Source organism: Sycon ciliatum, chromosome 5 (genome assembly GCF_964019385.1).
Source record: "Sycon ciliatum chromosome 5, ocSycCili1.1, whole genome shotgun sequence".
Lineage (NCBI taxonomy): Eukaryota > Metazoa > Porifera > Calcarea > Leucosolenida > Sycettidae > Sycon > Sycon ciliatum.
Window position 1 is genome coordinate 20,864,533 of NC_088647.1, and position 26,055 is coordinate 20,890,587.

General features: G+C 47.8%; 3 protein-coding genes, 1 long non-coding RNA gene and 1 other non-coding gene across 12 annotated transcripts in view; 1 reads left to right on the forward strand and 4 right to left on the reverse strand.

Moving 5' to 3' along the window:
- Positions 1–2,867: 2,867 nt before the first annotated feature.
- LOC135816670 (uncharacterized) lies at positions 2,868–4,092 on the reverse strand. Its single transcript, XR_010553449.1, has 4 exons — positions 3,736–4,092; positions 3,427–3,504; positions 3,163–3,229; positions 2,868–2,965 (listed from the first exon to the last, which is right to left on the reverse strand). It is a non-coding gene; the product is annotated as an uncharacterized LOC135816670 (long non-coding RNA).
- LOC135818639 (small nucleolar RNA SNORD34) lies at positions 3,594–3,669 on the reverse strand. The gene has a single exon (XR_010553739.1). It is a non-coding gene; the product is annotated as a small nucleolar RNA SNORD34 (small nucleolar RNA).
- A 178-nt stretch (positions 4,093–4,270) lies between the features above and the next one.
- Positions 4,271–5,624, reverse strand: LOC135816479 (uncharacterized). Its single transcript, XM_065329677.1, has 2 exons — positions 5,549–5,624; positions 4,271–5,109 (listed from the first exon to the last, which is right to left on the reverse strand). Exons 1-2 carry the CDS (start codon positions 5,622–5,624, stop codon positions 4,442–4,444), a joined length of 744 nt encoding a protein of 247 aa, XP_065185749.1. The 3' UTR covers positions 4,271–4,441.
- A 747-nt stretch (positions 5,625–6,371) lies between these two features.
- On the reverse strand, positions 6,372–17,085 carry LOC135817995 (pre-mRNA-splicing factor RBM22-like). Its single transcript, XM_065331300.1, has 8 exons — positions 16,911–17,085; positions 15,249–15,302; positions 14,802–14,831; positions 14,163–14,295; positions 13,357–13,624; positions 12,348–12,548; positions 11,368–11,615; positions 6,372–7,154 (listed from the first exon to the last, which is right to left on the reverse strand). Exons 1-8 carry the CDS (start codon positions 16,962–16,964, stop codon positions 6,859–6,861), a joined length of 1,284 nt encoding a protein of 427 aa, XP_065187372.1. The 5' UTR covers positions 16,965–17,085; the 3' UTR covers positions 6,372–6,858.
- A 310-nt stretch (positions 17,086–17,395) lies between these two features.
- LOC135817997 (leucine-rich repeat-containing protein 71-like) overlaps positions 17,396–26,055 on the forward strand; it is an 85,603-nt gene continuing 76,943 nt past the window's right edge. For 3 of the 8 annotated variants that reach the window (XM_065331303.1, XM_065331305.1, XM_065331310.1), the window contains exons 1-7: positions 17,398–17,817; positions 19,663–19,811; positions 20,521–20,795; positions 21,566–21,668; positions 23,238–23,313; positions 24,182–24,265; positions 24,830–24,901. In XM_065331303.1, the coding sequence (XP_065187375.1) occupies positions 19,739–19,811; positions 20,521–20,795; positions 21,566–21,668; positions 23,238–23,313; positions 24,182–24,265; positions 24,830–24,901 (683 nt within the window). In that variant the 5' untranslated portion in view covers positions 17,398–17,817; positions 19,663–19,738. Of the gene's footprint in view, positions 17,818–19,662; positions 19,812–20,520; positions 20,796–21,565; positions 21,669–23,237; positions 23,314–24,181; positions 24,266–24,829; positions 24,902–26,055 lie in introns of all 8 variants that reach the window. The other 5 variants (XM_065331304.1, XM_065331309.1, XM_065331308.1 and 2 more) reach the window with 5 other exon arrangements.

Below are 26,055 nucleotides of genomic sequence, written 5' to 3' on the forward strand. Positions count from 1 at the left end.
ATCAAATCCTGTCCTCCAACCCGGCCCACCTACTAACATACATGTCTGTGTCGTACGTCAAAACGCAGGGATTTTCCGTGTCAATCCAAGAACTTTCTGGAATGCAGGTCTATAGTGCATAGGATATTCCCAGGTATATGTTACATGGGTAGAATGCTCCCTGATAAGTACAGTAGAGTCGCGCGTCCAAGAATGTTGTTTCCCAGGGGTTAGCCTGGGGCGTTCTTATTTTGCTGGGCAATCTGGCTGCGTTCTTGTAGCACGTTCTTAGAAACAATTCGTACAGGATGATTCTATCCCATATGCTTCCGGAAAACCAACACCACCGTTCTTAACTTTAGGCTGTGGCGTTCTTAACATTTCAGGCTGGGCGTTCTTGGGCTCAACGTTCTTCAGCGCGCGACTCTACTGTAGTCCATGTACTGACCAAACTGACATACATGTAGCTCTGCTCCGGTACGGTATGCTACGTACAACTGCTGGATTAGAAAACCGAATTATGTTGAATTTGAGCGACTTGTTGCAAGTGCCGGATTAAAGCGTACAAGATGAACTGAAAAATTCCGTTTTGCCAGAAAGTGTGCTGGATAAACAAGTGCCGGATTAGAGAGGGACAACTGTACTTGTAAGAACGCAGCCAGTTGCTGAACAAATTAAGCACTACTGGAGTCTGCATAAATTCTGAAATACACGGAATTCACGGGGACAGTTTGAAGGTTGCAAGTCCGAACAAAATCAGATATGGAATCTGGCCCACGCTGATAAACGCTATGCTGTTCCCCGTGATTTCCGCGGCGGTATATCAGAAATTCCGTGCAGAATTCTGCAAATCTTTCCAAATTCTGCGGCATTTCTGCATGGGAAATGAGCGTGAAAACAGATTGAATTTCCGCAACACCACCGAATTTTGTTGTCCCTACAGTAGAGTCGCGCACCCAAGAACGTTGTTTCCAAGGGACGTTCTTATTTTTCAGCAATCTGGCTGCGTTCTTATAGCACGTTTCTTAGAAACAATCTGTACTGGATCATATGTACAGTAGAGTCGCGCGCCCAAGAACGTTGTTCTGTCCCTCCAGAAACTTGCGGAGACATTTCGGAAATATCGCGGAAGAAGTTGTGAGGTAAAATGCCACGAATTGCGGTGAATATTGCGGATTTTGTCAAATATTGCGGGATTATTGTGGTAAAATTGCGGCCGATTTTGGTACTTGTACTGTAGTGCTGTACGATGTACGAGTACGACGAGTCGTACAGCATAAATCATGCATGACAAAACAGAACGTGTGCTGCGCTGACTGTGTTCAACTGCCTGACAGGAGCTTGCAAGACAGCTTTACTCCATCCTCGGACAACACTCGGCGCGAGCCTTATTTTGCGACTTGTCAGCCACTGTTTGCCCAGAAACTTCTCCATTCTGGTGTCGATCTCACAAGTAAACTACTGACGAGCTTGAAGAACTAAACAACATCGAAGAAAGACCCGAATATCGCGGTTGTTTTTCGAAATATCGCGGTACTTTTTAAGTATCAAGGACAGTTTTCTACAATAACACGGATGATTTTTCAAATAACACGGACTTTTGTTCAAGTCGCAGAAAACAACGCGGCCACGGAATTGTTCCTGGACGGACAGAAGTTGTTTCTAATAGGCCTTTCACACGACGGGACAAAGTCACGTCTGTTCGGACTTGCGGGCGGATCACCAAGGCGATCATCAAATGGCGGGAAATCTGAATCCGTAGACCCGACGGTCTGCCCGCGACACACTGACCCCCTTGCTGTGCGTTTTCGTTTTCGATTTCGTGTTTCCTGTACTGGTTTGGCTTGTGTTCGCGATCGCGTCTTCTCACTGAGCGTTTCCTGAACAGCAGCACAGGTCCGACTTTCTGAACAATGGCCACCCGGACATTCAGCCCAGAATCCGAAAGGATGCTTATCGAAATCTACTGCTCCCTACTTGAATCGACTGATAACATGATGATGACGCGAGCAGCGAAAGAAGGCAAAGCAACAAAACGGCTGAACGGCCAAAAGGATTTGGGAAATAGAACGAGGCATTCCAAACCCTGTAGGTTGTGAGCCGATTGCCCTGTCCGGACCGGACCCAGTTGCCCAAGACCACGGAAAAGAAACATCAAAAATAGAGCAAAGCTACACGGATTTGTCCAATCCTTGGTCCCAGAAATCCAGTCAAGAACGCCAAAGCAACAAAGTCGTCTTTTCAGTCTTGTTCTACTCCAACTTCAGGCAAAGAGAGTTTGAATTTTCCCGGGAGGCATGAAAATAATTTTTTTTTGATTTATTTCCATCAAAACACATGCCTCCATTACAATTACCTAGGCAACAGTCAAATCGTGACCCACTCGCGTGCGCAGTGTCGGCAGAGCTAGTCGTCGTGTGAAGTGTCTTGCCGTGGATCGTAGAACCATGGTATCGTGAGCACGAACCATCGTGTGACAAGGTTATAAAGGGTTAGCCTGGCTGCGTTCTTAGAAACAATCCATACTGGATAACTGCAGACACTACTGGATTCTGCGGAAATTCTGCAATCCGCGGAATTCACAGGGGCAGGCTAGCCCATGTACCAAAATATAAGTGCTATGCAATACTAGCCGGGGTACATGCATCATTGTACAAACCCTTGTGCAAATATTGCAATTATGCTCTTCTGATCCCAATTTTCAGCACAAATTCTAGGCCCACGTGCCCATAGAGAATGAGGCTTCTATAATACGGCAGGCATTCAGTCAAAGGATCGCCTGGTCAAGCGACCACTTCTTTGAACAAGAAGTTCATTGCTCATTTTAATCACCAAAACTAAATGAATCACACGGCCATCCCACAGGTGCAACTACAGGTAGCACGGCATAAAGCTTCAAAACGTTATATTGCTCTTGAATGTAGTAGGAGTAAGAACACATAAAGAGTCTGCTGACTGGTTGATTGAGACGTCCGACAGTGGCGACCTGAGAAACAAGAAAGCAGAGGATACTTATTGACACAATATCCAAAAAGAAAGGCAAGTATCGCTAGCAAGGCACAAGAGTATCTCAGAGAATTGTAGTTATAATTGCTTACACGACTGTTCAAGCAAAAAGTTTTTCCTCATTGATACAAAATGACAAAATACACAGCATACCATGATCGCACACAGTTGACTCACCATGGCTAGCAAAAGATCCAGGCGGAGGGTCCAAGTCCATTGACAGATGTAAGTTTCCTTCACATTACTGCAATAGACACAAAAGGAGTAGGAACAGTATTAAACATTTGGGACCACCAAACAGCGACGCAAATAGGTTGGAAATCAGTACATCAGTGTCTGATAGGTTTATCAGTTCACGCGAGTTCAGGAACACGGACCAGACAACGTCATCAGTTGTACATTATTCAGCACGCATGCAAGCACCAATTGTGAAACACATACCAAGATGAAGACAGTTTAGTGGCAGATGTAGAATCCTGCGCAGGTCGTCAGTTGTACGTTGGAAATTAAATTGTTGCCCTGAGGTCCGAAATAGAAGACGAGATTTAGATTGAAAGCAATGAGAGACCAAACACAAGACCAAAGTCAAGCTGCATTGACCAGCACAATGACTCCTCAGTTTCTGGGTTAATATCACATCAGCGATCAAGCAATGTAGGTAGAAAAATACCATCATAGGAGTTCTGGCTAGGAAGCGTCCATAATAAATTCTCTGCTTCAACAAGAGGCAAAAATATTCACCGTTCTCACCTTTCCAGTTCCTCCACGACTCGAAGAAAGGAGCAGTCAATTGCTCGTGTCAGTTGCGAACCACGAGCAGAGTCATTGCTGCTGATCAGGAACATTCTCAGCAGGTGCCGATCCTCGAAAAGCTCCATCGCCTTTTCGCAATGTGCCGCAGCATAGTTGAGTGATGAACGAGATGATGGGCAGAGGCTTCCATTCAAGTCAGAAACCTGCCACCCGCTTGATCAGTGAGGAACTGAATAAAATCCATTTCGCCGTCTTCCCCACCACGGAAGAACATAAACGCCAGAGAAAATAACCTGGACGACGACGGCCAACAACAACTTCACCTTGCACTGGAAGGAAGAAGATAGAGAATGCAATCAGGCGCATGCTCAAGTCCATTTATCTCGTGCAAAACGCCATTTTCCTCTAAATCGCCATGGTAACTGTTGCTTTTTTTTTTTTTTTTTTTTTTTTTTTTTTTTTGCATTGCAAACACCACTCAGAAAAATAATAAGGCACCCATTTTGATAGTCCAGGGATGCATGGCCCACGCCTGGTAAAAAGAATAAACAGAAAAAGAAAAAGAAAAAAAGAAAATAATAAGGCACCCATTTTGATAATCCAGGGGATGGCCCACGCCTGGTAAAAAGAATAAAAATAGAAAAGAATCATGACAAGTACATGACTAGACCTCTAGACAAAAATGTACATGTCTGACTTTAGTTCAACAGTCCTGCAAGGAAACACGTGCCTCGGCTACCACTACAGACGCGGGGTCCCTGGTGACACGGTGTGCGGATGATCTTGCCCCACGAAGGCACATCACGCTAGCTCGGACTAATGCAAAGCTTAGCTTGCAGCGAAGCCATGCCATCGTCACGGAGTACGGCTCCTTCAGCTTGTCAGATAGCATGCTGGCAAGACGCTTGAACAGGGCCGATGCACACTTGCTAGTGCCACCAGTGGCTGACAGCACTACTGGCACGAACGTGGCGCGGTCAACCTCAAGCAGACGCTGCTCATATCTCCGGCGTTTCTCCTTTTCATGACGTGCATACACTGAGGAAACTGAGGCAGCGCGATTTGAGGCAGCGTAGGGGTTGAAAACCCTTATATCAAGAAAGGTGCGCTCAAATCGGCCACCCCAGATTCCGTTGGCGGCAACATCAAGACGAGCCTGATCAGCGGTCGTTGTGGACAGAAGCCGGAATTTCTCTCCGGTGACTGGCTGCAGCATCGGTTCTGTGCACACACCATGCGTGACCTGACGCAGAACATCAGCCGTGAGGTCTCGAATTTCATTGTGTCGAATACTGGGGAATCCCCCAGTACTGCAGGACAAGGCATGGGTGACGTCAAAGTTACCGTGGCCACAGACGGTAACTGTTGCTGCTACACATACGTACGTACGTACCAGGGAGTCGTAAAAGCCCGGGCTTTTACGACTCCCTGGTACGTACGTACGTGTCTTGCACTGCCCCGGCCAGGTTATTTTTGCCGATTTGGTGGGGGATAAAAGACCCGGCCTTGTACTTGTACCATAATTATAAATAATATCATTTTTTTGAAGAAGTTTATTTGGCACGTACTGCACATGTATATGTTCAGATTCCAAAAAGAATGCATTGATAAAAATGTGTGGATTTCACAGGTTGGTAGTGACAAAAAAAGCACTTGCGCATACGAAATTTATTATTTTTATTTTATAGTTTTGATACATCCAGGATGATGCTGGTCTGTACCATCCATCATCTTCAGCTTTCTGGTATACCCGCTTTCTCCCGGCAGTATTGATTAACCCAAGCCATACAGTCATGTGCATTGGACTCACCTCCCTTCCCTTCCTTCTCATTCCTTAACAGGAGAGCCCCTCGATAGGCTTCGCAGCCTTTGGACAATCCTTCCATCAATCAATCAATCAGCCAACGATTCGACACCGATTCCTCGGCACACAACAATGCCCCCAAAATCATGCATGCGCAGCTGTACTGCAGGCAGAAGTACCCCCCCCCCCCCTCTCTCTCTCTCTCTCTCTCTCTCTCTCTCTCTCTCTCTCTCTCTCTCTCTCTCTCTCTCTCTCTCTCTCTCTCTCTCTCTCTCTCTCTCTCTCTCTCACACACACACACACACACACACACACACACACACACACACACACACACACACACACAAACTCACACACACACACACACACACACACACACACACACACACACACACACACACACACACACACACACACACACACACCTCAGACCTCAGACCTGCCCATCGCGGAAGCGATGATAGCGAACAGCTATGTTAGACATAGCAACTTGTGCTGGGATTACACCATTCAACAGCTTGCAAGGCTGATGAATTGACCACACACACACACACACACACACACACACACACACACACACACACACACACACACACACACACACACACACACACACACACACACACACACACACACACTCTCTCTCTCTCTCTCACTCACTCCATCTCTCTCACTCACTCACTCTCTCTCACTGTGTGTGTGTGTGTGTGTGTGTGTGTGTGTGTGTGTGTGTGAGACACACGATGTAGTATTGCACATGTACGAACAGAACATTTAGTCGGTGAATAACAATCATGATTTCCTCCAAATCCAATGAATGGGACTTCCGTCCAGTTGAAACTTTAGTCTATGGACTACAACACGTGTGGAATAGATGGAGAAAACAAAATTGAATTCTAGACGAATATTATATTTCTGCTTGAACAGTACACAGAGGTACATCAGGCCAGGAAAGACCCTGAAACCTGGCTGTGTCTACACAGAACAAACAGAGCAGTTCACAAGAGGCATGCTCTTTCGCTCAACATTACTCTCCACAGTCGATGTACCAGCTATCCATAGTACCAGCTATGCAAATCAAATAATATTGTTAAAAACAAACGCAACGGAAACAGACAGTATTCCAGACAAAAATGAGATGTACATGTACAGTTATTCTGGATTTTAGACAAGTCTGAAGTGGTATGAAATGATGTTGGTAGTATGGAAACTTTTTTTCATGATCAAAGCGGAAATGCATGTACAAACAATACAGAGTGTGTGAATGGACAAGGACATGCATACTATGTACAAACGCAGGAAGTGGCAGCCATACCTCACCGTGCTCCCATGCGGTGAGGGTCTTGCGACGGGTAGTGCATTGCGCGTGGTGGCGGCGGCATGCGCATACCGGGTGGCGGCGGGCCCGGGGGCATGCCCGGCGGCGGGGGCATCATACCCGGCATGCCCCGCGGCGGCGGGGGCATGCCCGGAGGCGGTGGCATACCGGGCGGCGGACCGGGCGGCATCAGCGGACGCATCGGCATAGCGCCGGGACCGGACGGTGGTGGCGGTGGGTAGCCGGCGCCGGAATCCGGTGGTGGCGGCGGGAACTCGGGAGGTGGCGGCAAGACTGGACACACAAGCAACACCAGAGGACAGGATTGAGGGATTAGGTAAAAGCAGGAAAGAAACACATTCGCATTGGCGGAAGAACGCATCGTTAACCATTCTAGATTTATTACCGCATGTCCGTGCCTTTAAAGCCATGGCGTTATATTCGAAATATCGGTGTTTTCAGTAAATTTTAGATGCAAAATGACCCGAGTATTACGCCATAGCGAAAAAGTCGGATGCCATACCGTATGAAAGTGCAAGGTGTGAAAAGTGAACTCGAGCCGTGCTGCATGCGGTGGCGGCTAGTACAGTCATGTAGATCTAGATGCAATCATGTACATGAGTGCATGCGCCAGTGCAGTGCATCAGGTACATGACTGACGTTGCGATGTACCCGTGCTTGCTGCACTGCTGCCGTGCTGGCGGCGCGGCACAGTTGAAACTAATGATTTCCGTGCGGAAGACACTTGCATGCAGTTGAAATGCGCAGCATCTCCGAACGTTCTTTCCTTTTCTCAGTTTATGTTTTTGGGTCTGGTCGAGGTTTTTGGTAGTCCGTGTGTACATCATGCTATCGTCAAAAAGAAAGAGCTATTCAATCCGCTTCAAGCTCCAAGCTTAGGACTTTCTGAAGGATGCTCCGTCAATATCGGCTACAGCCAAACACGTCAACATCAATCGTAGCATGGTACGCAGCTGGCAGGCGCAGGAGGACACGCTTCGATCCTTGTCAAGAAAGGAGAGAAAGCATGGCGATACAACTCGACGCAGGCGTCATGATCATTACGAATGTGCTCCTCAGTATCCTGACATGGAGGACATGTTGCTGGAGTGGATTCGCGAGAAACGGGCCGATGAGATGGCTGTGCATGCACGCGCTATTCGTACGAAAGTGAGAGAAGTACTTTTGGATTTGTATCCTGATGAGGACATCAACTTCCGAGCATCGAAGGGTTGGCTGTCGAGATTTCTCCGCCGGAACGATATGGTCACTCGCCGCATAACTAGTATTGGACAGAAACTGCCTGCCAATGCCCAGCAAGTCGCCAAGACTTTCTTGTCTAGCGTAAGTGCGGCAATAGTAAAGGAGGACGTACATCCTGATGCTGTTGGGAATATGGACGAGAGTCCATTCTGGTTTGACATGACCTCCACCGCAACATACGATTTTGAAGGTGTGAGGACAGTCAAGGTGAAGACAACTGGCTATGAGAAGCTGAGATTTTCCGTTGTCCTGTCAGCTCTGGCCAGTGGCAAGAAATTGAACCCAATGATCATTTTCAAAGGGCTGAAAAACGTCCCTAAAGGACATTTTCCAAGATCAGGTGTGGTGGCGGTGGCAAAGGGTGGCTGCATGACAACTGACATCACGAAGACGTGGATGGACAAGGTGTGGCACGGTCGGCCTGGCAGTATTAGTTTCGGACAAGCACCGCAGCCATGAGAACGAGTGTACGGAGCAAGCTCTATCATGACATCATGCAACGCATGCCTCGCACATACCGGGAGGCATGACCCCATTGCTGCAGCCATGCGACATATCATGGAACAAGTCACTGAAGAGCCTTGTCCGGGAACTGGCTCGAATCAGGAGAGATCGAATTCACGCGCACTGGGAAGCGGAATAGGGCGTCGTACGTTACTGTGGCTGAGTGGGTAGTTTCAAACTGGGAAAAAGCCCCAGCCTCTCTCAACACACAATCTTTTGTGAAGTGTGGCCTAACTCCATCGGAATCAACTGACATTCTCCATTCAGCTATGAAGACGCTACTGGACACTGATGATTTACCAGAAAATGACGTGCAAGTGGTAGTGACTGCAGTGACAGTGAGCCCCACACAGATGACCTGGAGCAGGAGAGTGATCAAACTGATGAAGAATCTGAGGGCAGTGGCAATGTGCAGGACGCAGAGTGCAGCGCTGTTTCAGTGGTGATTGCTGATAGCGAGTGACTTGCCGGCGTGTAGTAGCAATGACTGGAAGAGTTGGTGTACTGTACGTAACGGTGGTTGACTTTCAGTAGAGATGGCAGAGTGGCTTGTCTTCAATGGCCGCATGGTACTTGCTTGATTTTGTTCATGTTGTGGCTTTCGTTTGCCATTATTTAGTTTGCTAATACTTCTATTGTACCGGTATTCCACTTTCGCAATTTTGCAGGGCTAAATTTTCTGCTAGAAATTTTACTTCATTTCACAAAACACATTTTGAATTTTGCCTCAAGTATAACGCCATGGCTTTATAGGTGAGACTGGATTTATAATCGAATACAACGCCATGGCTTTAAAGTAGGTCTGAAAGGAATATTCGAATTATTCGAAATGTGCAGACCGGAATAAGAATATTCTTCGGTAAAGTAGAATAAGAATGTTCGTAAATGTACACAAATTTGCCTTTTTGGTAGAACACCAGGCATATTTGGTGCAAAATACGAGAGTTGCCACCTTCACAATGTGTTACCATCAGCAAGATAAATGATAACATTGTCCTTTTCACACATCTCTCTCGTAATTGGGGTACACACCAGCAAGATTACATGAAAACCAGAGTGTGCAGCTCGGATGGGTTGCTGTCACGGCGGAATTCCGTGATTACATCATTTTAGTGATGTAGTGCGTACAAGCAGGATTCAAGCAGGTCTCTTTCTGCACAACTGCAGCTCAGTTGTACGCACTACGCCATTTCCCGCCTCAGATCTGCGCCAAATATGATGTAATCACGGAATTCCGCCGTGACAGACACCCATAGCAGAAAAGGCCCCAAGCTGCACACTCTGGTTTTCATGTACTCTTGACACCAGTCAATGGTCTATGGTTACCATGGATACAACTAGGTATCCATGGATATTGTACGGTTTAGAATATTCGGAATATTCTTCGTTTCACATGTATCCGGAAAAAGAATATTCGTTCGCTTCATTGAGCATTCGTTTCAGCCCTACTTTCAAGGGGCGGACATACGGAATGAACTATGGCAGAACAGACGAATGACGATTATCCGAGATGCCTGTTTACACTGAATTAAAAGGACAAATATGAGTTTGCTGATTTTCCCTCACCCAAAGCACCATTCAAATCGAAGTAGTGCACAGGATATGAGGCAAAAGGTTGGGCGCCATGGCGTCATTTTGAGGAGCTGGAGTGTGTCTAATTTCTCTGGCACTGACGAAGAGAATGAGAAATAATGGAATATTAATATACATGTATTGTGCTGCGCTGATGAGTTCACAAAGAACGAAACAGCATGCTGTCCGCAGATTGAGTAAATAATGGAATATGTATGTTTTAGATAGATGTGTGGCCGCTCTCGTATTTGAACATACTGCTCATCCAAACCCCCTGGAGACAGCCCCGCGCCCCATCAGGTGTGGATACTAGGCACTCAAAGTACACAGATCAAAGCATAAAGACAGCAGCTACCTTGTTGACAAGACTGGGTGTCTTCTTTTCATGCGGTTCAAGGGTGCACACCACCACATCGATATGGGTCAATGTTACTATTGATTCGTTTCTCGCTCTCAGCGGAACGGGTACTTCTTTTTACCGTACGTGCGCGCGCGCGAATACAAGCCCCCCTTCGAATAGAGCCCGTCCCTCAGAGGCATTCGAAGTAATACAGCCCCGTCTCGAATAAAAGCCCGGGGCTCTAATCGAACGCCCACAGTCCGTACGTTGTAGTGCAGTACATGAACCATGTACGGTATGCACGATCAACACAGTGTGCTTTGCGGATCACTAGATCCATATTGGAGGTACGGGATCGCTCTGGCCCTCTGGGGTCAACGTGGAGACATGCAAAAATGGGAACACACTGCGCCAGAAACGGATGTGTGCAACCAAAGGGGAGCACACCACGAGCTGCAGCACAGCCAGAAACGAGGTGTGAAAAATTGGTGTTTCTATTGAAAAAATAAAGCCCCCTCTCAAATACAGCCCCCCCCCCCCCCTCTGGGTGTCTTCTGGAAAAAAAGAGCCCCGGGGCTTCTATTCGCACCTATACGGTATTTCCTGTCTTACACTTTGAGCCGAAATAGCACATCTAACATGAGAACTTCACCCCAGCATAAATACTCTTCACTGCTGAATGAGAGTTCAGATACTAACGTAAAGTAAAGACACCACCACCACCGCCATCACCACTAGCAGCAGCACAAACACCAACATATACATAGTATACTGCATGATCAGCACTATGCCGAGCCATGAACGATAAGGTTGCAGTTCTCAACTTACCACCGGGCAGGCCTGGGACTGGTGATACCTTCGGTCCAGTGCCACCGAGCATGGGACCAGAGTCATCACCACCGCCTTGTCCCCGACCCCACATTATCCGCAGGCGGCGGCCCTTCAGGATGAGACTGTTGTAGGACTTCTCCGCCGCCGTTTCTGCATTCTTGCGCATGGTGAACGTGACGAATGCACAGTTCTGCTTCTGAACAATGCGGATATCTCGGATCTCGCCAAACTGATAGAAGTGACCGCTGCAAGGGAAAAGAGGGCCATGAAATAAACACGGACATTTGATTTACAAAACAGTCGTTGCTACAGGATAAGCTCCGAAGCAATAAGCACCACAAGTGAACGTCTTCCCGGATCTTGAGAATACATTTCAAAAGTCGACAAACTCTGGAAAGCTTTCAAACTAGGCAACGGGGAAAACCCGTACCAAAATCAGTATGATCATGTGATCTTGAAGCTTTCATGCACCGTTTTCACATGGTTCCTGTAGAGCAGAACCTCATTAGTGGCTGCATGACCAATTCCCTACGCCTGGCAAGCAGGCAAGCAAAAAGGGCTCATGATCATTAAGACTGGTCCATAAAGAACAGTAACACAAGAGACGCAGAAATGGGAAAGAGTGAGCCAGTGACCGACAGAGAGATCTGCGAATGTGCAGGTGTCCAGCAATAACACACCACTAAACTGCAATGCCTCCCTACGCCTTGTGCCATGCGCGCGCGCGCGCGTGTGTGTGTGTGTGTTGGCCGCTAGCCTGCTGCGTACCGTATTCAACCGACCTACCCCATGTCTGTCGGCCCCTCGTATGAGGGGACATGTGACCGTCTTACGGCAATGTTCAGGACAGGACAGGACAGGTGTGTGTGTGTGTGTATGTGGATGCGCGTGCTCACATGGACACAAGCACTACACAGCAGCATGAAACGGCAGGCACTACATTCCAGATTTAATACTGAGAATAGTCTTCGTCTTACCGCAAGTCCGCGTCGCCCACCACATCGCCTAGACCACCAACGTAGAGAGTTGTGATTGTACGGTCCTCCGGTGGGGTAAGCTTGGGCATGCTGGCTGCCTGTCGCATAAGCTTCTCCGCTACTGGGTCGTCTATTCCGTAGTAGCGATCCTTCAGGTTCTGTTTGGATAGGGGGTCGTTAGGATCGCTGGGCATGTCATGTCTGCAGCAATAGTTGTGGCAAGAATAACAATGAAACACAATGAGAAGATGAGCTCTGGCAGCTGTGGAGTACATCAAGTCCACTCAACAGTGGATAGGGAGAGAGCGGGTGGGGTGTCGGCAAACGTTCATCTACGTTACATGCAGCTCTATTGCGAAGCTATGGTACAATAATTTTGCTCATACGGACTGCCATCCTGCCATGATGGCCAGGTCCAGACCCCATTTAACTGCATACGTTAGCTTTTAACAATAATTATTATTACCCTGGTACTTTGGTACCCGGAAAATGACAGCCATCTCTCAAGTACATGTATAGGTACGAATAAGCGGCACGGAGACAATAACTTTAATAAGGCAATACGCAGAATCAGCGAAGCGGACATTGGACGTAGTCACGAACAAAAATAAAATGTATAGGTGGGTGTTGAGAGCCCCCCTGACTCCGGGAGCTGTCTTGCAAAATAGAAGATCAGGGTATCACGACTGGCCAAATATGGCAGTACATGTACCAGTAGCGACTATACACATTGGCCGGCATTAAAGTCAACTATAAATATAGCCTATTAGCACACTTGGATATATTTTGCACCATTGCACAGTGCCTAATTTACCATGTTTAAGCTGTTATTCCCACCGGAAGATCTCAGCAACCAGTGGCAGTCTGATATCGGGAACAGACTGGTCGATTCTGGAACCAAATTCAAAATATTTGACTGCATTGAGGTGCGTGCATTAGTGCAATGAATAAATACTCCTCGATGGACGTAGCTTCTGAATTTAAGATACTGGAACATATGCCCACATACCTGTAAGGGCACTCTTCACCACGTTTACACTCTCCCTTGACCCAGAAGGAGCAGATGTGCGGGCGGTTTCGCTTGTAGTACGGCGTTGTCCGCGTGAGTTTCATGAGCATGTCGGACGCGGCCTGGCTCTTGCCGAGTTTTCCGGCCGGCGTTGTGTTGTCCTGGAGCTCCTTCTCGGCCTGCTGCGTGAAGTACTCCTTGTTGACATCGGTTTTCGGCATGTCGTCCTTCAGCTGCAGTGCATGATCACGTACTTGGGTCGGCAAGCCTGTATGGGCAGCAGGATACACAGATACACTCCTGGTTAAACATGAACTCATAATACCGTAGCTCGCATTGGATTATGATAGCATGTGTGGATATCAGGATACACAGATACACTCCCGGTTAAACACCAACTCGCAATACCGTAGCTTGCATTGGAATATGATAGAGGCTATTCCATGGCCACACTTGTTGATCAACAAGTTACATGATAAGCGGCCATCACATATACAGTACTGCTCAATGAAATCCAGTCGTATCACTCAAGTACGCGCCGGCCGCTGCGTATTCCTAGACCTGCGAACAATGGGCTGCGAAATGATGCAAGGCGCAAACTTGAGCGACACGACTGGATTTCATTGAGCAGCATTGTACTATCTTAGGTGGGAGGTCACGGAATTCCCCTGAAAAAGAGTTGTTGTGCAGATGATTCGCCATGCCAGCTTGGACTGCTTGGATGCAACATAAGGATTTCGAGGTATGGACACAGCAGCATACACTGATTCGAGTATAGATAGTAACGATGGAAAGGACTCACGTACCATACTCAAGATCGAACAGGCATGTCTGGCAGATGTTCTTCAGCTTGCTACACGTCTGGCAAATCTCGGTCTTCTTGTAGCGCATGCGAGGACCGGGGCACCACCGGAACACTGTGAAGGGTCTCTGGCAGATCTACAAGCAACCACAGCGAGGAAAAGGATGAGAACCTACTGCATGCTACATGACGCATGGAAGGACAGCTAATACAAGCCTCTGCTTAGAAGAGTACAGCTCCATCAAAAATTTCAAATCGCAGTAAGCTGCGGTGTTGGAGAGATTGTTATACCTCATTGCTTAGTTAGTAGCTAGGCTACACACAACCTTCCCCATATCTGAACTGTCTTGATCTGGACAAGTCAACTGGGCAGCCTCTGATAACTGCACATGCCCTATGTCCCCATCACCACTGCACTCAACTGCACGCCAATACAATGTCCTGAGTTGCACCGACAGTTCCCAGTACGGACGGGGCTCGATCTCAGAAACACCAAAAACAGGCTGTATTTAGATACTGACAGTTGGGCACTAGTTGTTACACAAGGGGTCATATCCCCCAAAGATAACAAGGCACCATACCATATGAAAAACGGTCCCGCAACGTAGAAATACATGCAGCAGTGAAATCAATCTGTTCCTACCTTGCACTCACGACCATATTTCTCCTTTAGCTGTAATGGGACACGGGGGACACACAGAAAAACATGCAAGAACTGACTGAGCTGATCCATGGTCATTGTCTACGTGACAGAACTTTGTAAGAACTTGCTTTTCAACCTACGTAAAGACATAGACGAACATAACTCCGAGGTCTTCCACCATGACACAAGTACAATTACTATTAATTTAATAGCCACATCATGTAATGCATGTCTAGTATATGCACAAATGCACAGACTCCCACACCAACACACGCATACACACACACACAAACGCACGCACACACACAAACGCACGCACACACACACACGCGCGCATGCGTGCAGACACACACACGTACGATAACACAGTGAAGTAGAGTACTAGTATGTAGACAGGTTGATGACAGGAGTAGGGAGCACGAATTGAGCAGATAGTGGTGTACATACCATACGCAGATACGGGTTATCTCCGAGACATGTCTGACAGAGAATTGGAAAGTCCTGAAACACCAAACACCAAGCACACACGCACACAGATAGAGAGTGTGTGTGCGTGTGAGGGAGCGAAAGAGAGAGAAAGAAAGAGAGAGAGAGATAGAGAGAGAGAGAGAGAGAGAGAGAGAGAGAGAGAGAGAGAGAGAGAGAGTAAGAGAGCAAACACAAACCATCAGGATCAGCATGAAAAGTCATTATACAGGTCTGCTCTCACTTGTCCGTAAACCTCGCTAGTACGTAAAAAATCAAATCCCGCGCCGAAACAGCATCACTCCCATGCACATTTTGTTCTACACAACGTAATCCTACATAGCATAAACCTCGACATAGCGCACGCTATGGCTCTGTCCCCAATGTGCGCACTCTCGATACAACATAGATTCAAGTGCGCGTTACGATCAAGCTGTAGCTGGCCAGTTTAGTCCTATTGTGCATATATTCTGCGGCATTGATTGCATCTGATCTGGCTGTTTGGATCCTGACAGCCTTGTGAAAGACAGCAGCGGGCCTAGTAGCGCATACTAGTAACCGATAGGAGCCAGACTTGTCATGCGGGTGACAGCCTTTTCAGTTACTGTGAGACTCAGTCAGATTGAATTCTTGGCATCCGTAGGAACGCCACGACCCTCGAAAATCTAGGTGCATATACAGCTTCTAACAAGTTGAGTTGATCAGACCCAGCACATGTGTGGTCAAAAGACCGAAATTCCCATTCGTTGCATCCACGTGACAAATAAATTGAAATAATGCAAGGGTAGAGCCTGGTATGTGCACAGTGCAGGCATTGGACGGCCACAAGCATTGGATAGCATACTGCACAAGAAGGGCATCACAACAGCTCAAACAATGAGGCCTGAGCCCCGTTCCCTTAAATTTTTGATGTGGGTTTGCCTCGAAAGTAGTGATTGTAAAATTTGATAGTTCTCAGGGATTGCAAATCAGGTTTTCTTGTGGAAACTCTTTAGGACTGGGCACGTGGAAACAGAGTCTTAGACCTGCTAATCTCATTTTGCCAGTTCTATTCATACTCAGTCTCATTTTCTTCGCTGAAGTTTAGCTTCTCGCATATGTTTGATCACGATAATTATATATTGAACGGCACCTTTCGGCATACTTAGTGGGTTACAAGAAGCACTCCCTATCGTGTAAACTCAGGCCAAAGTCGTCTATTCATTCTTGACATAATTATAAACTTGACAATACTGCTCCGAACCAAAGCCACAGCCACCCTGTTGATGGAAAACACAGCCAATGCCAACAATCTCTCAGGATAATGTACAACAACAGTTTTTACTATTACACGTAGATCTACTAGCTGATCAACGCTGCTACATTGTTACTGTATTGGGGTCTACCTGATGTAATTTCAAGCATCCCTACTTCCCACAAAATAATCATTGAATGGAGAGCATTTTCACCATTTTTCACAGAGACATGCAGTACGCGATCGACCAAAACAACTAGTGCTGTGAATGGATAGCCATGAAGTAAGCATTGAGGCGACAATGAAACACCTTCAGCGCTCAACAGTTCGTGCGCACAGGTTGTGGAACTAATCTTGAGTATAATCAAGAATTGACAACACACTTTTTAGAGAGTTTTCTACTCACTCACCGCAGATTCCCAGTTCTGCCTATTGTAGGTGTTTGCCGATTTTGAAATCGACATCCCTACTGACGGACCACCGAAGCTCCAAAGCTCAACAACATGCGAGCAGATTCAAGTCAAACTACAACAAAACAACGAAGCTTGAAAACGAGCTTTTCTGCTTCAAAAAAAATTACCCTGACTTGATGCGCTCGGCCGGCTTCTAATTCTTCGTCTTCGCCTTCAATTCACTGCACCAGGCCAGGGCCAGGGAGCTAGCTCTACACATACACGTAGATCTATGTGTAGGGCTCCCTGCACTGCACTGCATGCACTGCTTCAGATCGGACGGCATCTTGTAGTCATGGACAACCTGTCACGTGATCAAAACTTGTCAAGGCAACAATCAAACGCAGAACAAGACGTCAAGAGTGACAGCATGATGCGAGCTCTTTAGCGTAGATCTACCCCCGTACCCTAGCAATCATGGCCTTCGCTCTCGATCTCTTCCCATTCGTCGATCCGAATGATTCATTTCCCATCTTTACTCGCAGTACGAGCTGTACCCGCTTTTGCCAGAACTAAGTAGTTAGTTAGTTTTGGATGTTGACAGTCAGTGGCAAAGATCCCCTTTGCTGGAGCACTGCAGTCATGAACTAACTGAGTTGTGTGGATCGTCATTACCGAGGAATTGTTATGCAGCCACGCGGCGTTGCTTTTGCGGAGCGAAGCCGGAGCAAACCGAATACTGTCCGTAACGAGCACGTGTCGTTGACGTTCCAATGACTCGAGAATACAGGCACTATCTGAGAGAGTAAATCTCTACGGTCATCACCGCACGGCGCTGGCTGTACTCGTAGTGACTAGTAGAGGATAGGAAAAAGACGAGGCAAGCAAGCCACGGACATTGTCTTTATAGCGACTTCGCAAGTCGGTAAGGGCGAGCTGCTTGTGCTAGCTCTTTGACCTTGAAGTGATAGTTGAAGTGTTCTTACCCCTAGTCTTTACAGATAAGATATTCGGCTGACACCCGGTTGCCCCCCCCCCCCCCCCCACACACACACACACTGAGTAAGCCGAGAAGCCAACACACTGAGTAAGCCGAGAAGCCAACACGCTGTGTGGACAGTATTTTGCATTATTTGTAGAACTTGTGCACTTACATCATCAGTTGTACTTAAAAAGTATACACGCTGGTGCAAGTGCAGTGCAGCGCTGTGCCACGACTGCCAAATCATCTCAACTGATGATGTAAGAAGTCTTTGCACCCGCTAGAAGATCCGCTGACTCACGTTGTGAAATCATTCGCATAACTTCAGTCTACAGAGGATATGGGATTACATCATCAGTTGAGATGCTTTGGCAAAGTCGCGGCACAGCGGTGCACTAGCCGAGCCGCACTGTACATGTGTACTTGGCGCATACAAGTGGTTCCGCAGATTCCCCACCATGCTATCCTTCGCAGCACCTCAATAGCTAGAGGAATATGGTAGATCTACCTAACGTCAGTGGGAATGCCAAGATGAAATGCTGTCGCAAAACAATAAGACTATGCGGCCGCAGCTTTGAATGAAAGCCTCTTGTTCGTGGCATCGTGATTTGCATGTACATGTACGCAAAACTCGCACCGCGGATGGACAACTTCAAGAAGTAGTTCAGGATATGCCTCTTCTCAAGTTTCCTTACCCCCCCCCCCCTCCCCCGGGTACAATAGATAACTTCACGAGATGCCTGGGGCGTTGGACATTTTGGCTAGGGGTGAAACGAAGGTGTCAAAGGTTTGAAGAACCTTCGTTTTCATTTGAAACAAACCTTCGTTTTCAATTCAAAAGAAGGTCGACACACGATTTCTGCACACACCTGCACTGATCTTCCCTGTATACACGTTTACTGTACTGTAGTTTGTACAGTCGACTAGTTTTGTGTCCACTTGGCTCCAGGTAGGTGCCACTGCAAGTCCATAGTAGGCCACGGACTGCGATTGAGCGTGGCCATTCCCGGCCACAGTGTGCAGAAGTAGTCTTGGGCAGTTTGGGGTGCAAACTGCCACTGCAACTTGAAAGCTATGGATGTGCCAATTGTGGCGACTGCACAGCAAATATGTGCGCAGTCATGTACTTTGTAGGGCACATGCACAGAGTGTGCTTCAAGAGGAACTGTGAACTGGTAAAAGAATCCTTCGACACCTTCGTTCGTTTTTCGTTTTGTTTTCGTTTTTTCGTTTGGCAAATTGAGACCTTCGTTTCACCCCTAATTTTGGCAGTTGCGAAACTGCACCTTGCAAACACTGAGGGCTACAGGTGAAGGCGTGAAGACTTTCCACGCGAACTGTCCATGCCGGTACAGTGTACCAGGCAATGGTTACGTGATTCGCGCATGTCACATTGTGCTGTCTTGGCAACGTGCTATAATGCCACATTTGGCATCACTTGTCTTCTGAAAAGGAGAGTGTTGCCTTGAGTGTTATCTACATCGTTCTAAACTTCTCACTGTAAAAAAAAAAACGGCATGTAGTCCACTGAAAAACAATGGGACGATGAACAATTTCTGAAAGTTTGTAGGCATGTTATGGAAACTGAGAATATTTTACTGTGCGCACTGAATTTGAAAATTGTTGAAATTGTTTCTCCAAGCTCATTGTTGTGAGTTGAATGCTAAATTCCAGTGCCATCATAAATCGGCGCATGGATGTGATTAGGGATCTGTAGAGGTTTCTTCGAATAAATAGCTGGTATTGCTGTCTTATTCGGTGTTCGGCTGTATCCTTGCGTGCCTGCAGTTGACTTGTCACACTGGTAAGGCACCGGCAGCATTCCCTGTTGCCGTAGCGCTCGACGGCACAGTCGGCGGTAACTATGGCGAAGGGACGCGACAAGCAGAGTCGCCTGGAGGCGCAGGCGGAACTCGCCGAGGTTGTAGTTGACCCAGGTATTATTATTATTATTATTTATTTTATTTTTCATCGGAAGCTCAACAGTGCAGTACAGTATGTGCATGACAGAGACGTGGGGCGGAGTTGTGAAATACATGTACATGTATAGTGGTGGACATTCAGGGGGATAGGGCTTCCCCACAAAGTTGAGGACTTAACAGGGGCGTACGCAGGGTTCTTCGGAGGGGGGTGATATCGGCATGCAAGTAACCGTGCGGCGCGTAGATATCACGATATCGGTACTCTATGCGTATGCACGTGCAGTGCGATATGAGAATCTGGGGGGGGGGGTTCGCTCGAACCCCCCCCCCCCCCCCCCCCCTGGGTACGCCCCTGGACTACTCAATAGGCTATGGACAGTATCAACCGTGCACTCATGACTATATACGTTCACCGAACACACATGACAAGCAAGGTCGGTTTAGTATTTCCAAGAACGTTTTCTTGTGATATTCGTCAGTTGGAATACATCACAATCAAGAATAGGGGAATTGCAGCAGAATTCTGGTCAACATTTACATCGCTTTTAGGGTGCAGAACTCCCCCAGAACACATAAGGTAGGGGAATAGAGCTGGGTGTTAAATGATGGCGCAGGTATGGCAGTCCCATTCTTACGATTCCAGCTTGTAGAAGTGCTGCGTGTGCCTGTGGGAACATGCGATCGTCCAACGTGATTGTGCCGTTTCTGCATGATGTGCTCGTAGCTACGTATGTACCGACGGGCAACATCGAACAAGACCTACCCATCCTGTGCCAGCGCGAGGGCGTGCGGTCGGTGACGTGCACGCTCGCACAGCCCGAGCCTGGAGCGGCCCGGCCCCAGGCCACCCCCGAAGCGTCGCCTGCCGCTCCTCCGCCGACGACGGCCAGTCGCGGCAGCAAGGCAGCTCGGGAGAAGCAGGCAGCGGCGGAGGCAGCGGCAGCAGCGGCTCTGCAGGCGCAGGCGGAAGAAGAACCGCCGGACCCGAACGCACCAAAGGTGGGTACCTCACAGTGTGTGCTGATTTACCTTATTTCCCCGATGATAAGTCACTTCGTAGACGTGTTGGAGCTAGGTGTCAGGTCGTCGAATGTCTCAATATCCTTGTCAATTTTGTGCCTTGTTGCACTATCTGACTGTATAAGATCTCGTTACCGTGGCGGACTGTTGTCATAACTCGTAATGTATAGGTCCTTTTCTCTCTACATACTGCGGATGCGAAGGCTAGTTTGTGTGTTTCTGAACATTCAAGCGATGCCGACGCAGATCCCGCGAATTTTATTTATTATTATATACATGTACATGTAAGTCACACTCGATTATAAGTCGCATTTCCATTTTCAGGTTTTAAGCCATCTTGTTTTCATCTATCCACATAAGTAGGATGTCACACTTAACTGTAAGTCGCATCCCCTTCTTTGCCCGAGAAGTTTAGAGTAAAAACGGGTGACTCATATTCGGGGAAATACGGTACTTCACACGGGGTGTAATTGCGCAACTTGATCATGTTCTGGTTTGTCATGACTGACCCAGAAACAAATTCCAAAGCTGCGGCGTTGCATTCAGGCCAACTTTGGCAATTTCTCGAAATTGTTCACTGTCATTGCCGGGTCTGTCATTTTCTCAATAGCTCGGCTGAGATGATAAGATCTATCAGATGTGTTGTGGATGTGATACACAGGTACATCATCCTCTTTATGCTTTTCGTACGTTTGGGAAGCGCACCGAGCAGATATTGTCCATGTGTTTGGCTGTACATGCACTTATAGACATACAAGGAAGTTGACATGAGCAAGATGATTCAGCGCGTGTGCCAAGTGCGCTACGCCAGCGAAGAGGACAGGACGACTCTGGATGAGCTGCGCATATCAAGTAATCACCCACTGATCACAGCGAAATTAGTGAAACTAGTGAAATTCAAAACCCAAACAGTTGTATGCTTGTGGGAGCAGACGCACTAGGCCTATAGGAGGCATATGAGTGTGTGGACTGCATGTATGTAGGTTGATACAGCATGCGACCTGGGGTTTGGTGATTGGGTTGGATTTCATTGACCTCATCTATAGCAAGGAACGGTCGCCCGTAGTCAGTTTTTATCACAGGGGCAGGAAATGTTTGAGACCTCTTGTTTAAGGGAGCTCGGCAGCATGAGGGCAGCACTCATCTCTCCGTCATCGCCCAGGATTAGACGTGCTGGAATCATATTCGATGAATTGTGGAACATCGCCATAACTCACTGACAAGCAAACACCTGAAACCCTGGAAAACTCCGATAGTAGTAGTCCTCGTTCTTGGTGTTCCCAGCATTCCTGAATGGTGTAGGCTAGCAATGCAGAGTGTGCACACTGCATACACATGCACATGCACATGCACTGCACCTTTTACTGCAGCACTCTGAACAGTTAGAGTGGAGGCGATCACTGAGGACACTAGATAAAGGATGTGACTGAGCCTCGGGGGTTTTAGAAGTACAGTTGCCCTATACATGTAGTATAGATGAAGTCCGGCCCAGAGTGCAAAGATGGTGCCCTGGATCAGCTGCAAGCACATCACTGCATACTGCACATGTGTGTGCCGAGCTGCCCTCATGCCACTTCCAGGGTGATATAGGCCGTGCAGGCAGGGGCCGCCAAGTGTACACTGCGAGTCTGATTTCACCCAGCCGCAACAACAAGTACAGGTTGCACATTTGCACTTCGAAGAAGACTTTGCACATTATGCGTATACGCTTTCAAGACGGTAGCACGTATTCATCATCCTGGAGATATTTCGGAACTTGGAACATATCTGTCTTGAGCATCAATCACACGTCCAAAGTATTGCAGCTCACGTGCTTCTACGTGGTAGAGTTTCAATGTGCCTGTCCAGAATTGAGGAGGTCTACCGTGTATAGCAAATGCATGCAGTGCACTTTGAGCAGGCTTACTGCTCGGCACGGAATGTATCCACATGAAGCTAGGAGACGTGTAGACCCTAATTTAGAGCCCTATAGTGATTAAGCTCCACACAGCGTTACATAAGGCACGAGGGCGGGCTTGCCCTTTGTCTGATACGTGTACCGTAAAGTACCGCGAGAGCGCCCCGCCAACTTGTCCTTTCGTGGTCCTGCTAGGTGGCATCCTGTCCGTAGGCCATACGACACGTACCTTGTACTCACACTACACCGCTCTGCGCAGTCAATCCGTTCTCAGTTTACCTTGGAGCTCCACGCACTGATGAACATGCCAAGTATGGCCTTAGTAGAGCAATTTTCTCACACTGTACAAATTCAGTTGCACTCTGCCATGCGATTTTCCTTTCCCTGGCTGTAAAAATCAAGGTGGGGCTCTCTCGCTAGACGGTGTGCTCTCACTGCACTCTATGGTATTCCCAGAGATGGAAAGGTGATAGAGAACCACAGTGAAAACATGTTTCTTTCGCTCAATCTTTCCCTCTCTCCAGAGTGGCGCCTAGAGCCAGCGTACGTGACCGTCTTTACGTCCATGATTCCTCTCTGGAAGCAACTGACACGGCTAGAGTGAGTGGCGTACTTTCAACCCCCTGTATTTGCACAGCATACCACTGTGCATTGTTCTGAGAGACTGCTAGGGGGCTTGACCCGCGAGTGTGAGTGTGCTGTCGCATGTGTGTCTTGCGGGATTGTGCTTTGCCCAAATGGTAGTAGTGATGGTGGTGGTGCTGGTGCTGCTGCTGCTGGTGGTGGTGGTGGTGGTGGTGGTTGTGTGTGTGTGTGTGTGTGTGTGTGTGTGTGTGTGTGAGAGAGAGAGTGTGTGTGTTAGAGAAAGAGAGAGGGGGGGGGGGGGGGAGGAGAGTTGGAACTGCCGGGCCATGCTTTGTTCGTTGGACCAGATTTCTGTTGCCGGCCCGGACACAATTTTATTGGTTAGGGGCCGTCCGTAAATATCGATGTTTTTTTCAAGACGATATTTGTTCATTTCTCCCCAGACCCCCTCCCTCCCCCCTCAAAACGAACATACACATGTTTATGCAAGGGATCGATATTTTTTTAATGAAGTTCAATTTCCTCATGAAACGTGACCAGCTGCCACTCTAATTTCACCATACACCTAGGTTTATGTTGCCACGGTCGCACGACCTTGCCATGGCTATGCTCACGAGGTTGACTTTCACTTTGTGTAGGTCATAAACTACATATATAGTACATGTTCGAACAGCACCCGTCCATAGATAGAGTTCGATATTTTTTCTGCAAAGACGAGACGAACAGGGCCCAAACCCCCTCCCCCCCAAACGAACGAATATCTTCTCTAAAAAAACATCGATATTTGTGGACGACCCCTTAGGGTAAAATTCTTTCTTTTTGTGCACCATCTCCTTTCTGTCTTTTCTTCCATCGCACCACCCATGCATGCTGTGCTGTCCAGACTTGTCAACAATCAGCTATGCAGCAGCTCAATACTCAACATCATCACCTCCTTGAAGAGTGTAGCAACACCTAACCCTCTCAGGTATGCTGCATTCTACGGCCAGAAGCAGTTTTATAGATTGGTCCCGGCGGCCATACCCTAGCCTTTCCTACTTTGTGTATGATACAGAGGGTATACACCCTCTCGGCAGCAAACACACGTTGGTAGCCGAAGAGTTGGTCCGGCCATGGCCTGACCAGTCGGACCGGTTCCGCCGGGCCTGCATAAAAATGGTGCATGCACCGTTGAATGCTTGCCGGGAGCTGCAGTTGACTCCCACTTCTAGCGAACTTGCAAACGGCGAAATACGAACTTGCACAGCAAATGTTCCATGCCATATGTGACGTGTTACTTATATGGTATGAGTGCATTTAAAGAATGTAGACTGCAAAGAACTACTAGTAGTTCTCCTGCACACTGATATTAATTATATCAGGAGCCGGCTTTGTGTAGTATCATTCTATCGCTTGCTAGGTTCGGGATGCTCGGCCCTATTTCAAAACAGGTTTTTTTTTTTTAAATATTTATTTATTTGTTTGAGGGAAAGGTGCAAATCAATGTTGATATTCTATGGATGTGATTGTGCGGTTTGTTTATACGTCCCAGGTACCTCAGCCTGGACGGAAACCCGGTTTGCGACGATCGAATCCTCAGCAGTGTGTTGACAGAGCCGTTCAGGTAAGCTGCATGTGCGATCAGTATAGACCAGCCAACCAGACTCAACTCGAGATACAGTTCCCTGGTTTGTTCAATACAACAGCACTGGCTGAACACACATCAATCCCCGTTGCTCGGTGCGTGCGTGTGTGTGTGTGTGTGTGTGTGTATGTGTGCGCGCGCATGCGCGCATGTGTGTGTGTGTGTGTGTGTGTGTGTGTGTGTGTGTGTGTGTGTGTGTGTGTGTGTGTGTGTGTGTGCGTAAATAGGGATTCACTGGCCAGAAAAAGTCACTTCAGACAGCTGTGTGGTGGATACCAGGCTAAAAATAGTGGCGGTCAATTCATCAGCCTTGCAAGCTGTTGAATGGTGTAATCCCAGCACAAGTTGCTATGTCTAACATAGCTGTTCGCTATCATCGCTTCCGCGATGGGCACGTCTGAGGTCTGAGGTAGGGATGTCAGCGAACGCACTGCGCAGGCCTCTGCGCATGCATTGCGTCATCGATTTTTTGAACGTGATCGCGGCCGACAGAGAAAACATGGCCGCGGTCTGTTTGCACCGCTGGGAGTCGTAAAATTACTGTTCTTCTGTCCCCGCGACCATTCAAATCATACGCGATACAGGAGGACCCACGAGCTCACCACGTTCTCCCCGGTCGATTTCTCTGAAAGTTTGCACATCGTGAAACACCAGTATGAGAGGTGTTCAGGCCAATTTTCAAGGGATTACCCTGGTTGGATCGTTCCAAAATCGGACTTGCATTTCTCGCTCGCGGCCATTTCTTGCGCGATGGAAGCGCTCTGCCCTGGTGAGTAACCAGCGTCGCGCTTGGTAGAGAGTTGCTGCAATCAGCTCCCTGATGTCTTCGCTGCCATTGTCAGAAGCGATGGACCCTGAATTTGTTTGAGAGTCTCTGGATGCTACTTTTCCTCAGCCTAGTTTTCAGCCATTCCGTGCATCTTCTTCGCACGATTTATTTTGCAAAAAAATGAAAGGGTTCATGAGTTTTCTTGTCGGCCGCGCGTAGATGGGCCAGGCTGACCTGCGCAGATGAGCTGCGCAGTGCGTTCGCTGATATCCCTATCTGAGGTGTGCGTGTGTGCGTGCGCGTGCATACAATATAGCCTATTATAGGTGTGTGCATGTATGTGTGAATATGTGAGTTTGTGTGA

Coding starts and splice junctions, on each gene's coding strand:
- LOC135816479 (XM_065329677.1), bottom strand. CDS start 5,624: ATGGAAGGATTGTCCAAAGGCTGCGAAGCCTATCGAGGGGCTCTCCTG. Junction 5,110..5,548: donor TGAGAAGGAAGGGAAGGGAG/GTGAGTCCAATG, acceptor ACGTATGTGTAG/CAGCAACAGTTACCGTCTGT.
- LOC135817995 (XM_065331300.1), bottom strand. CDS start 16,964: ATGTCGATTTCAAAATCGGCAAACACCTACAATAGGCAGAACTGGGAA. Junction 14,296..14,801: donor AATATGGTCGTGAGTGCAAG/GTAGGAACAGAT, acceptor GGTTGCTTGTAG/ATCTGCCAGAGACCCTTCAC. Junction 7,155..11,367: donor AGTCCCAGGCCTGCCCGGTG/GTAAGTTGAGAA, acceptor TTGTGTGTCCAG/TCTTGCCGCCACCTCCCGAG.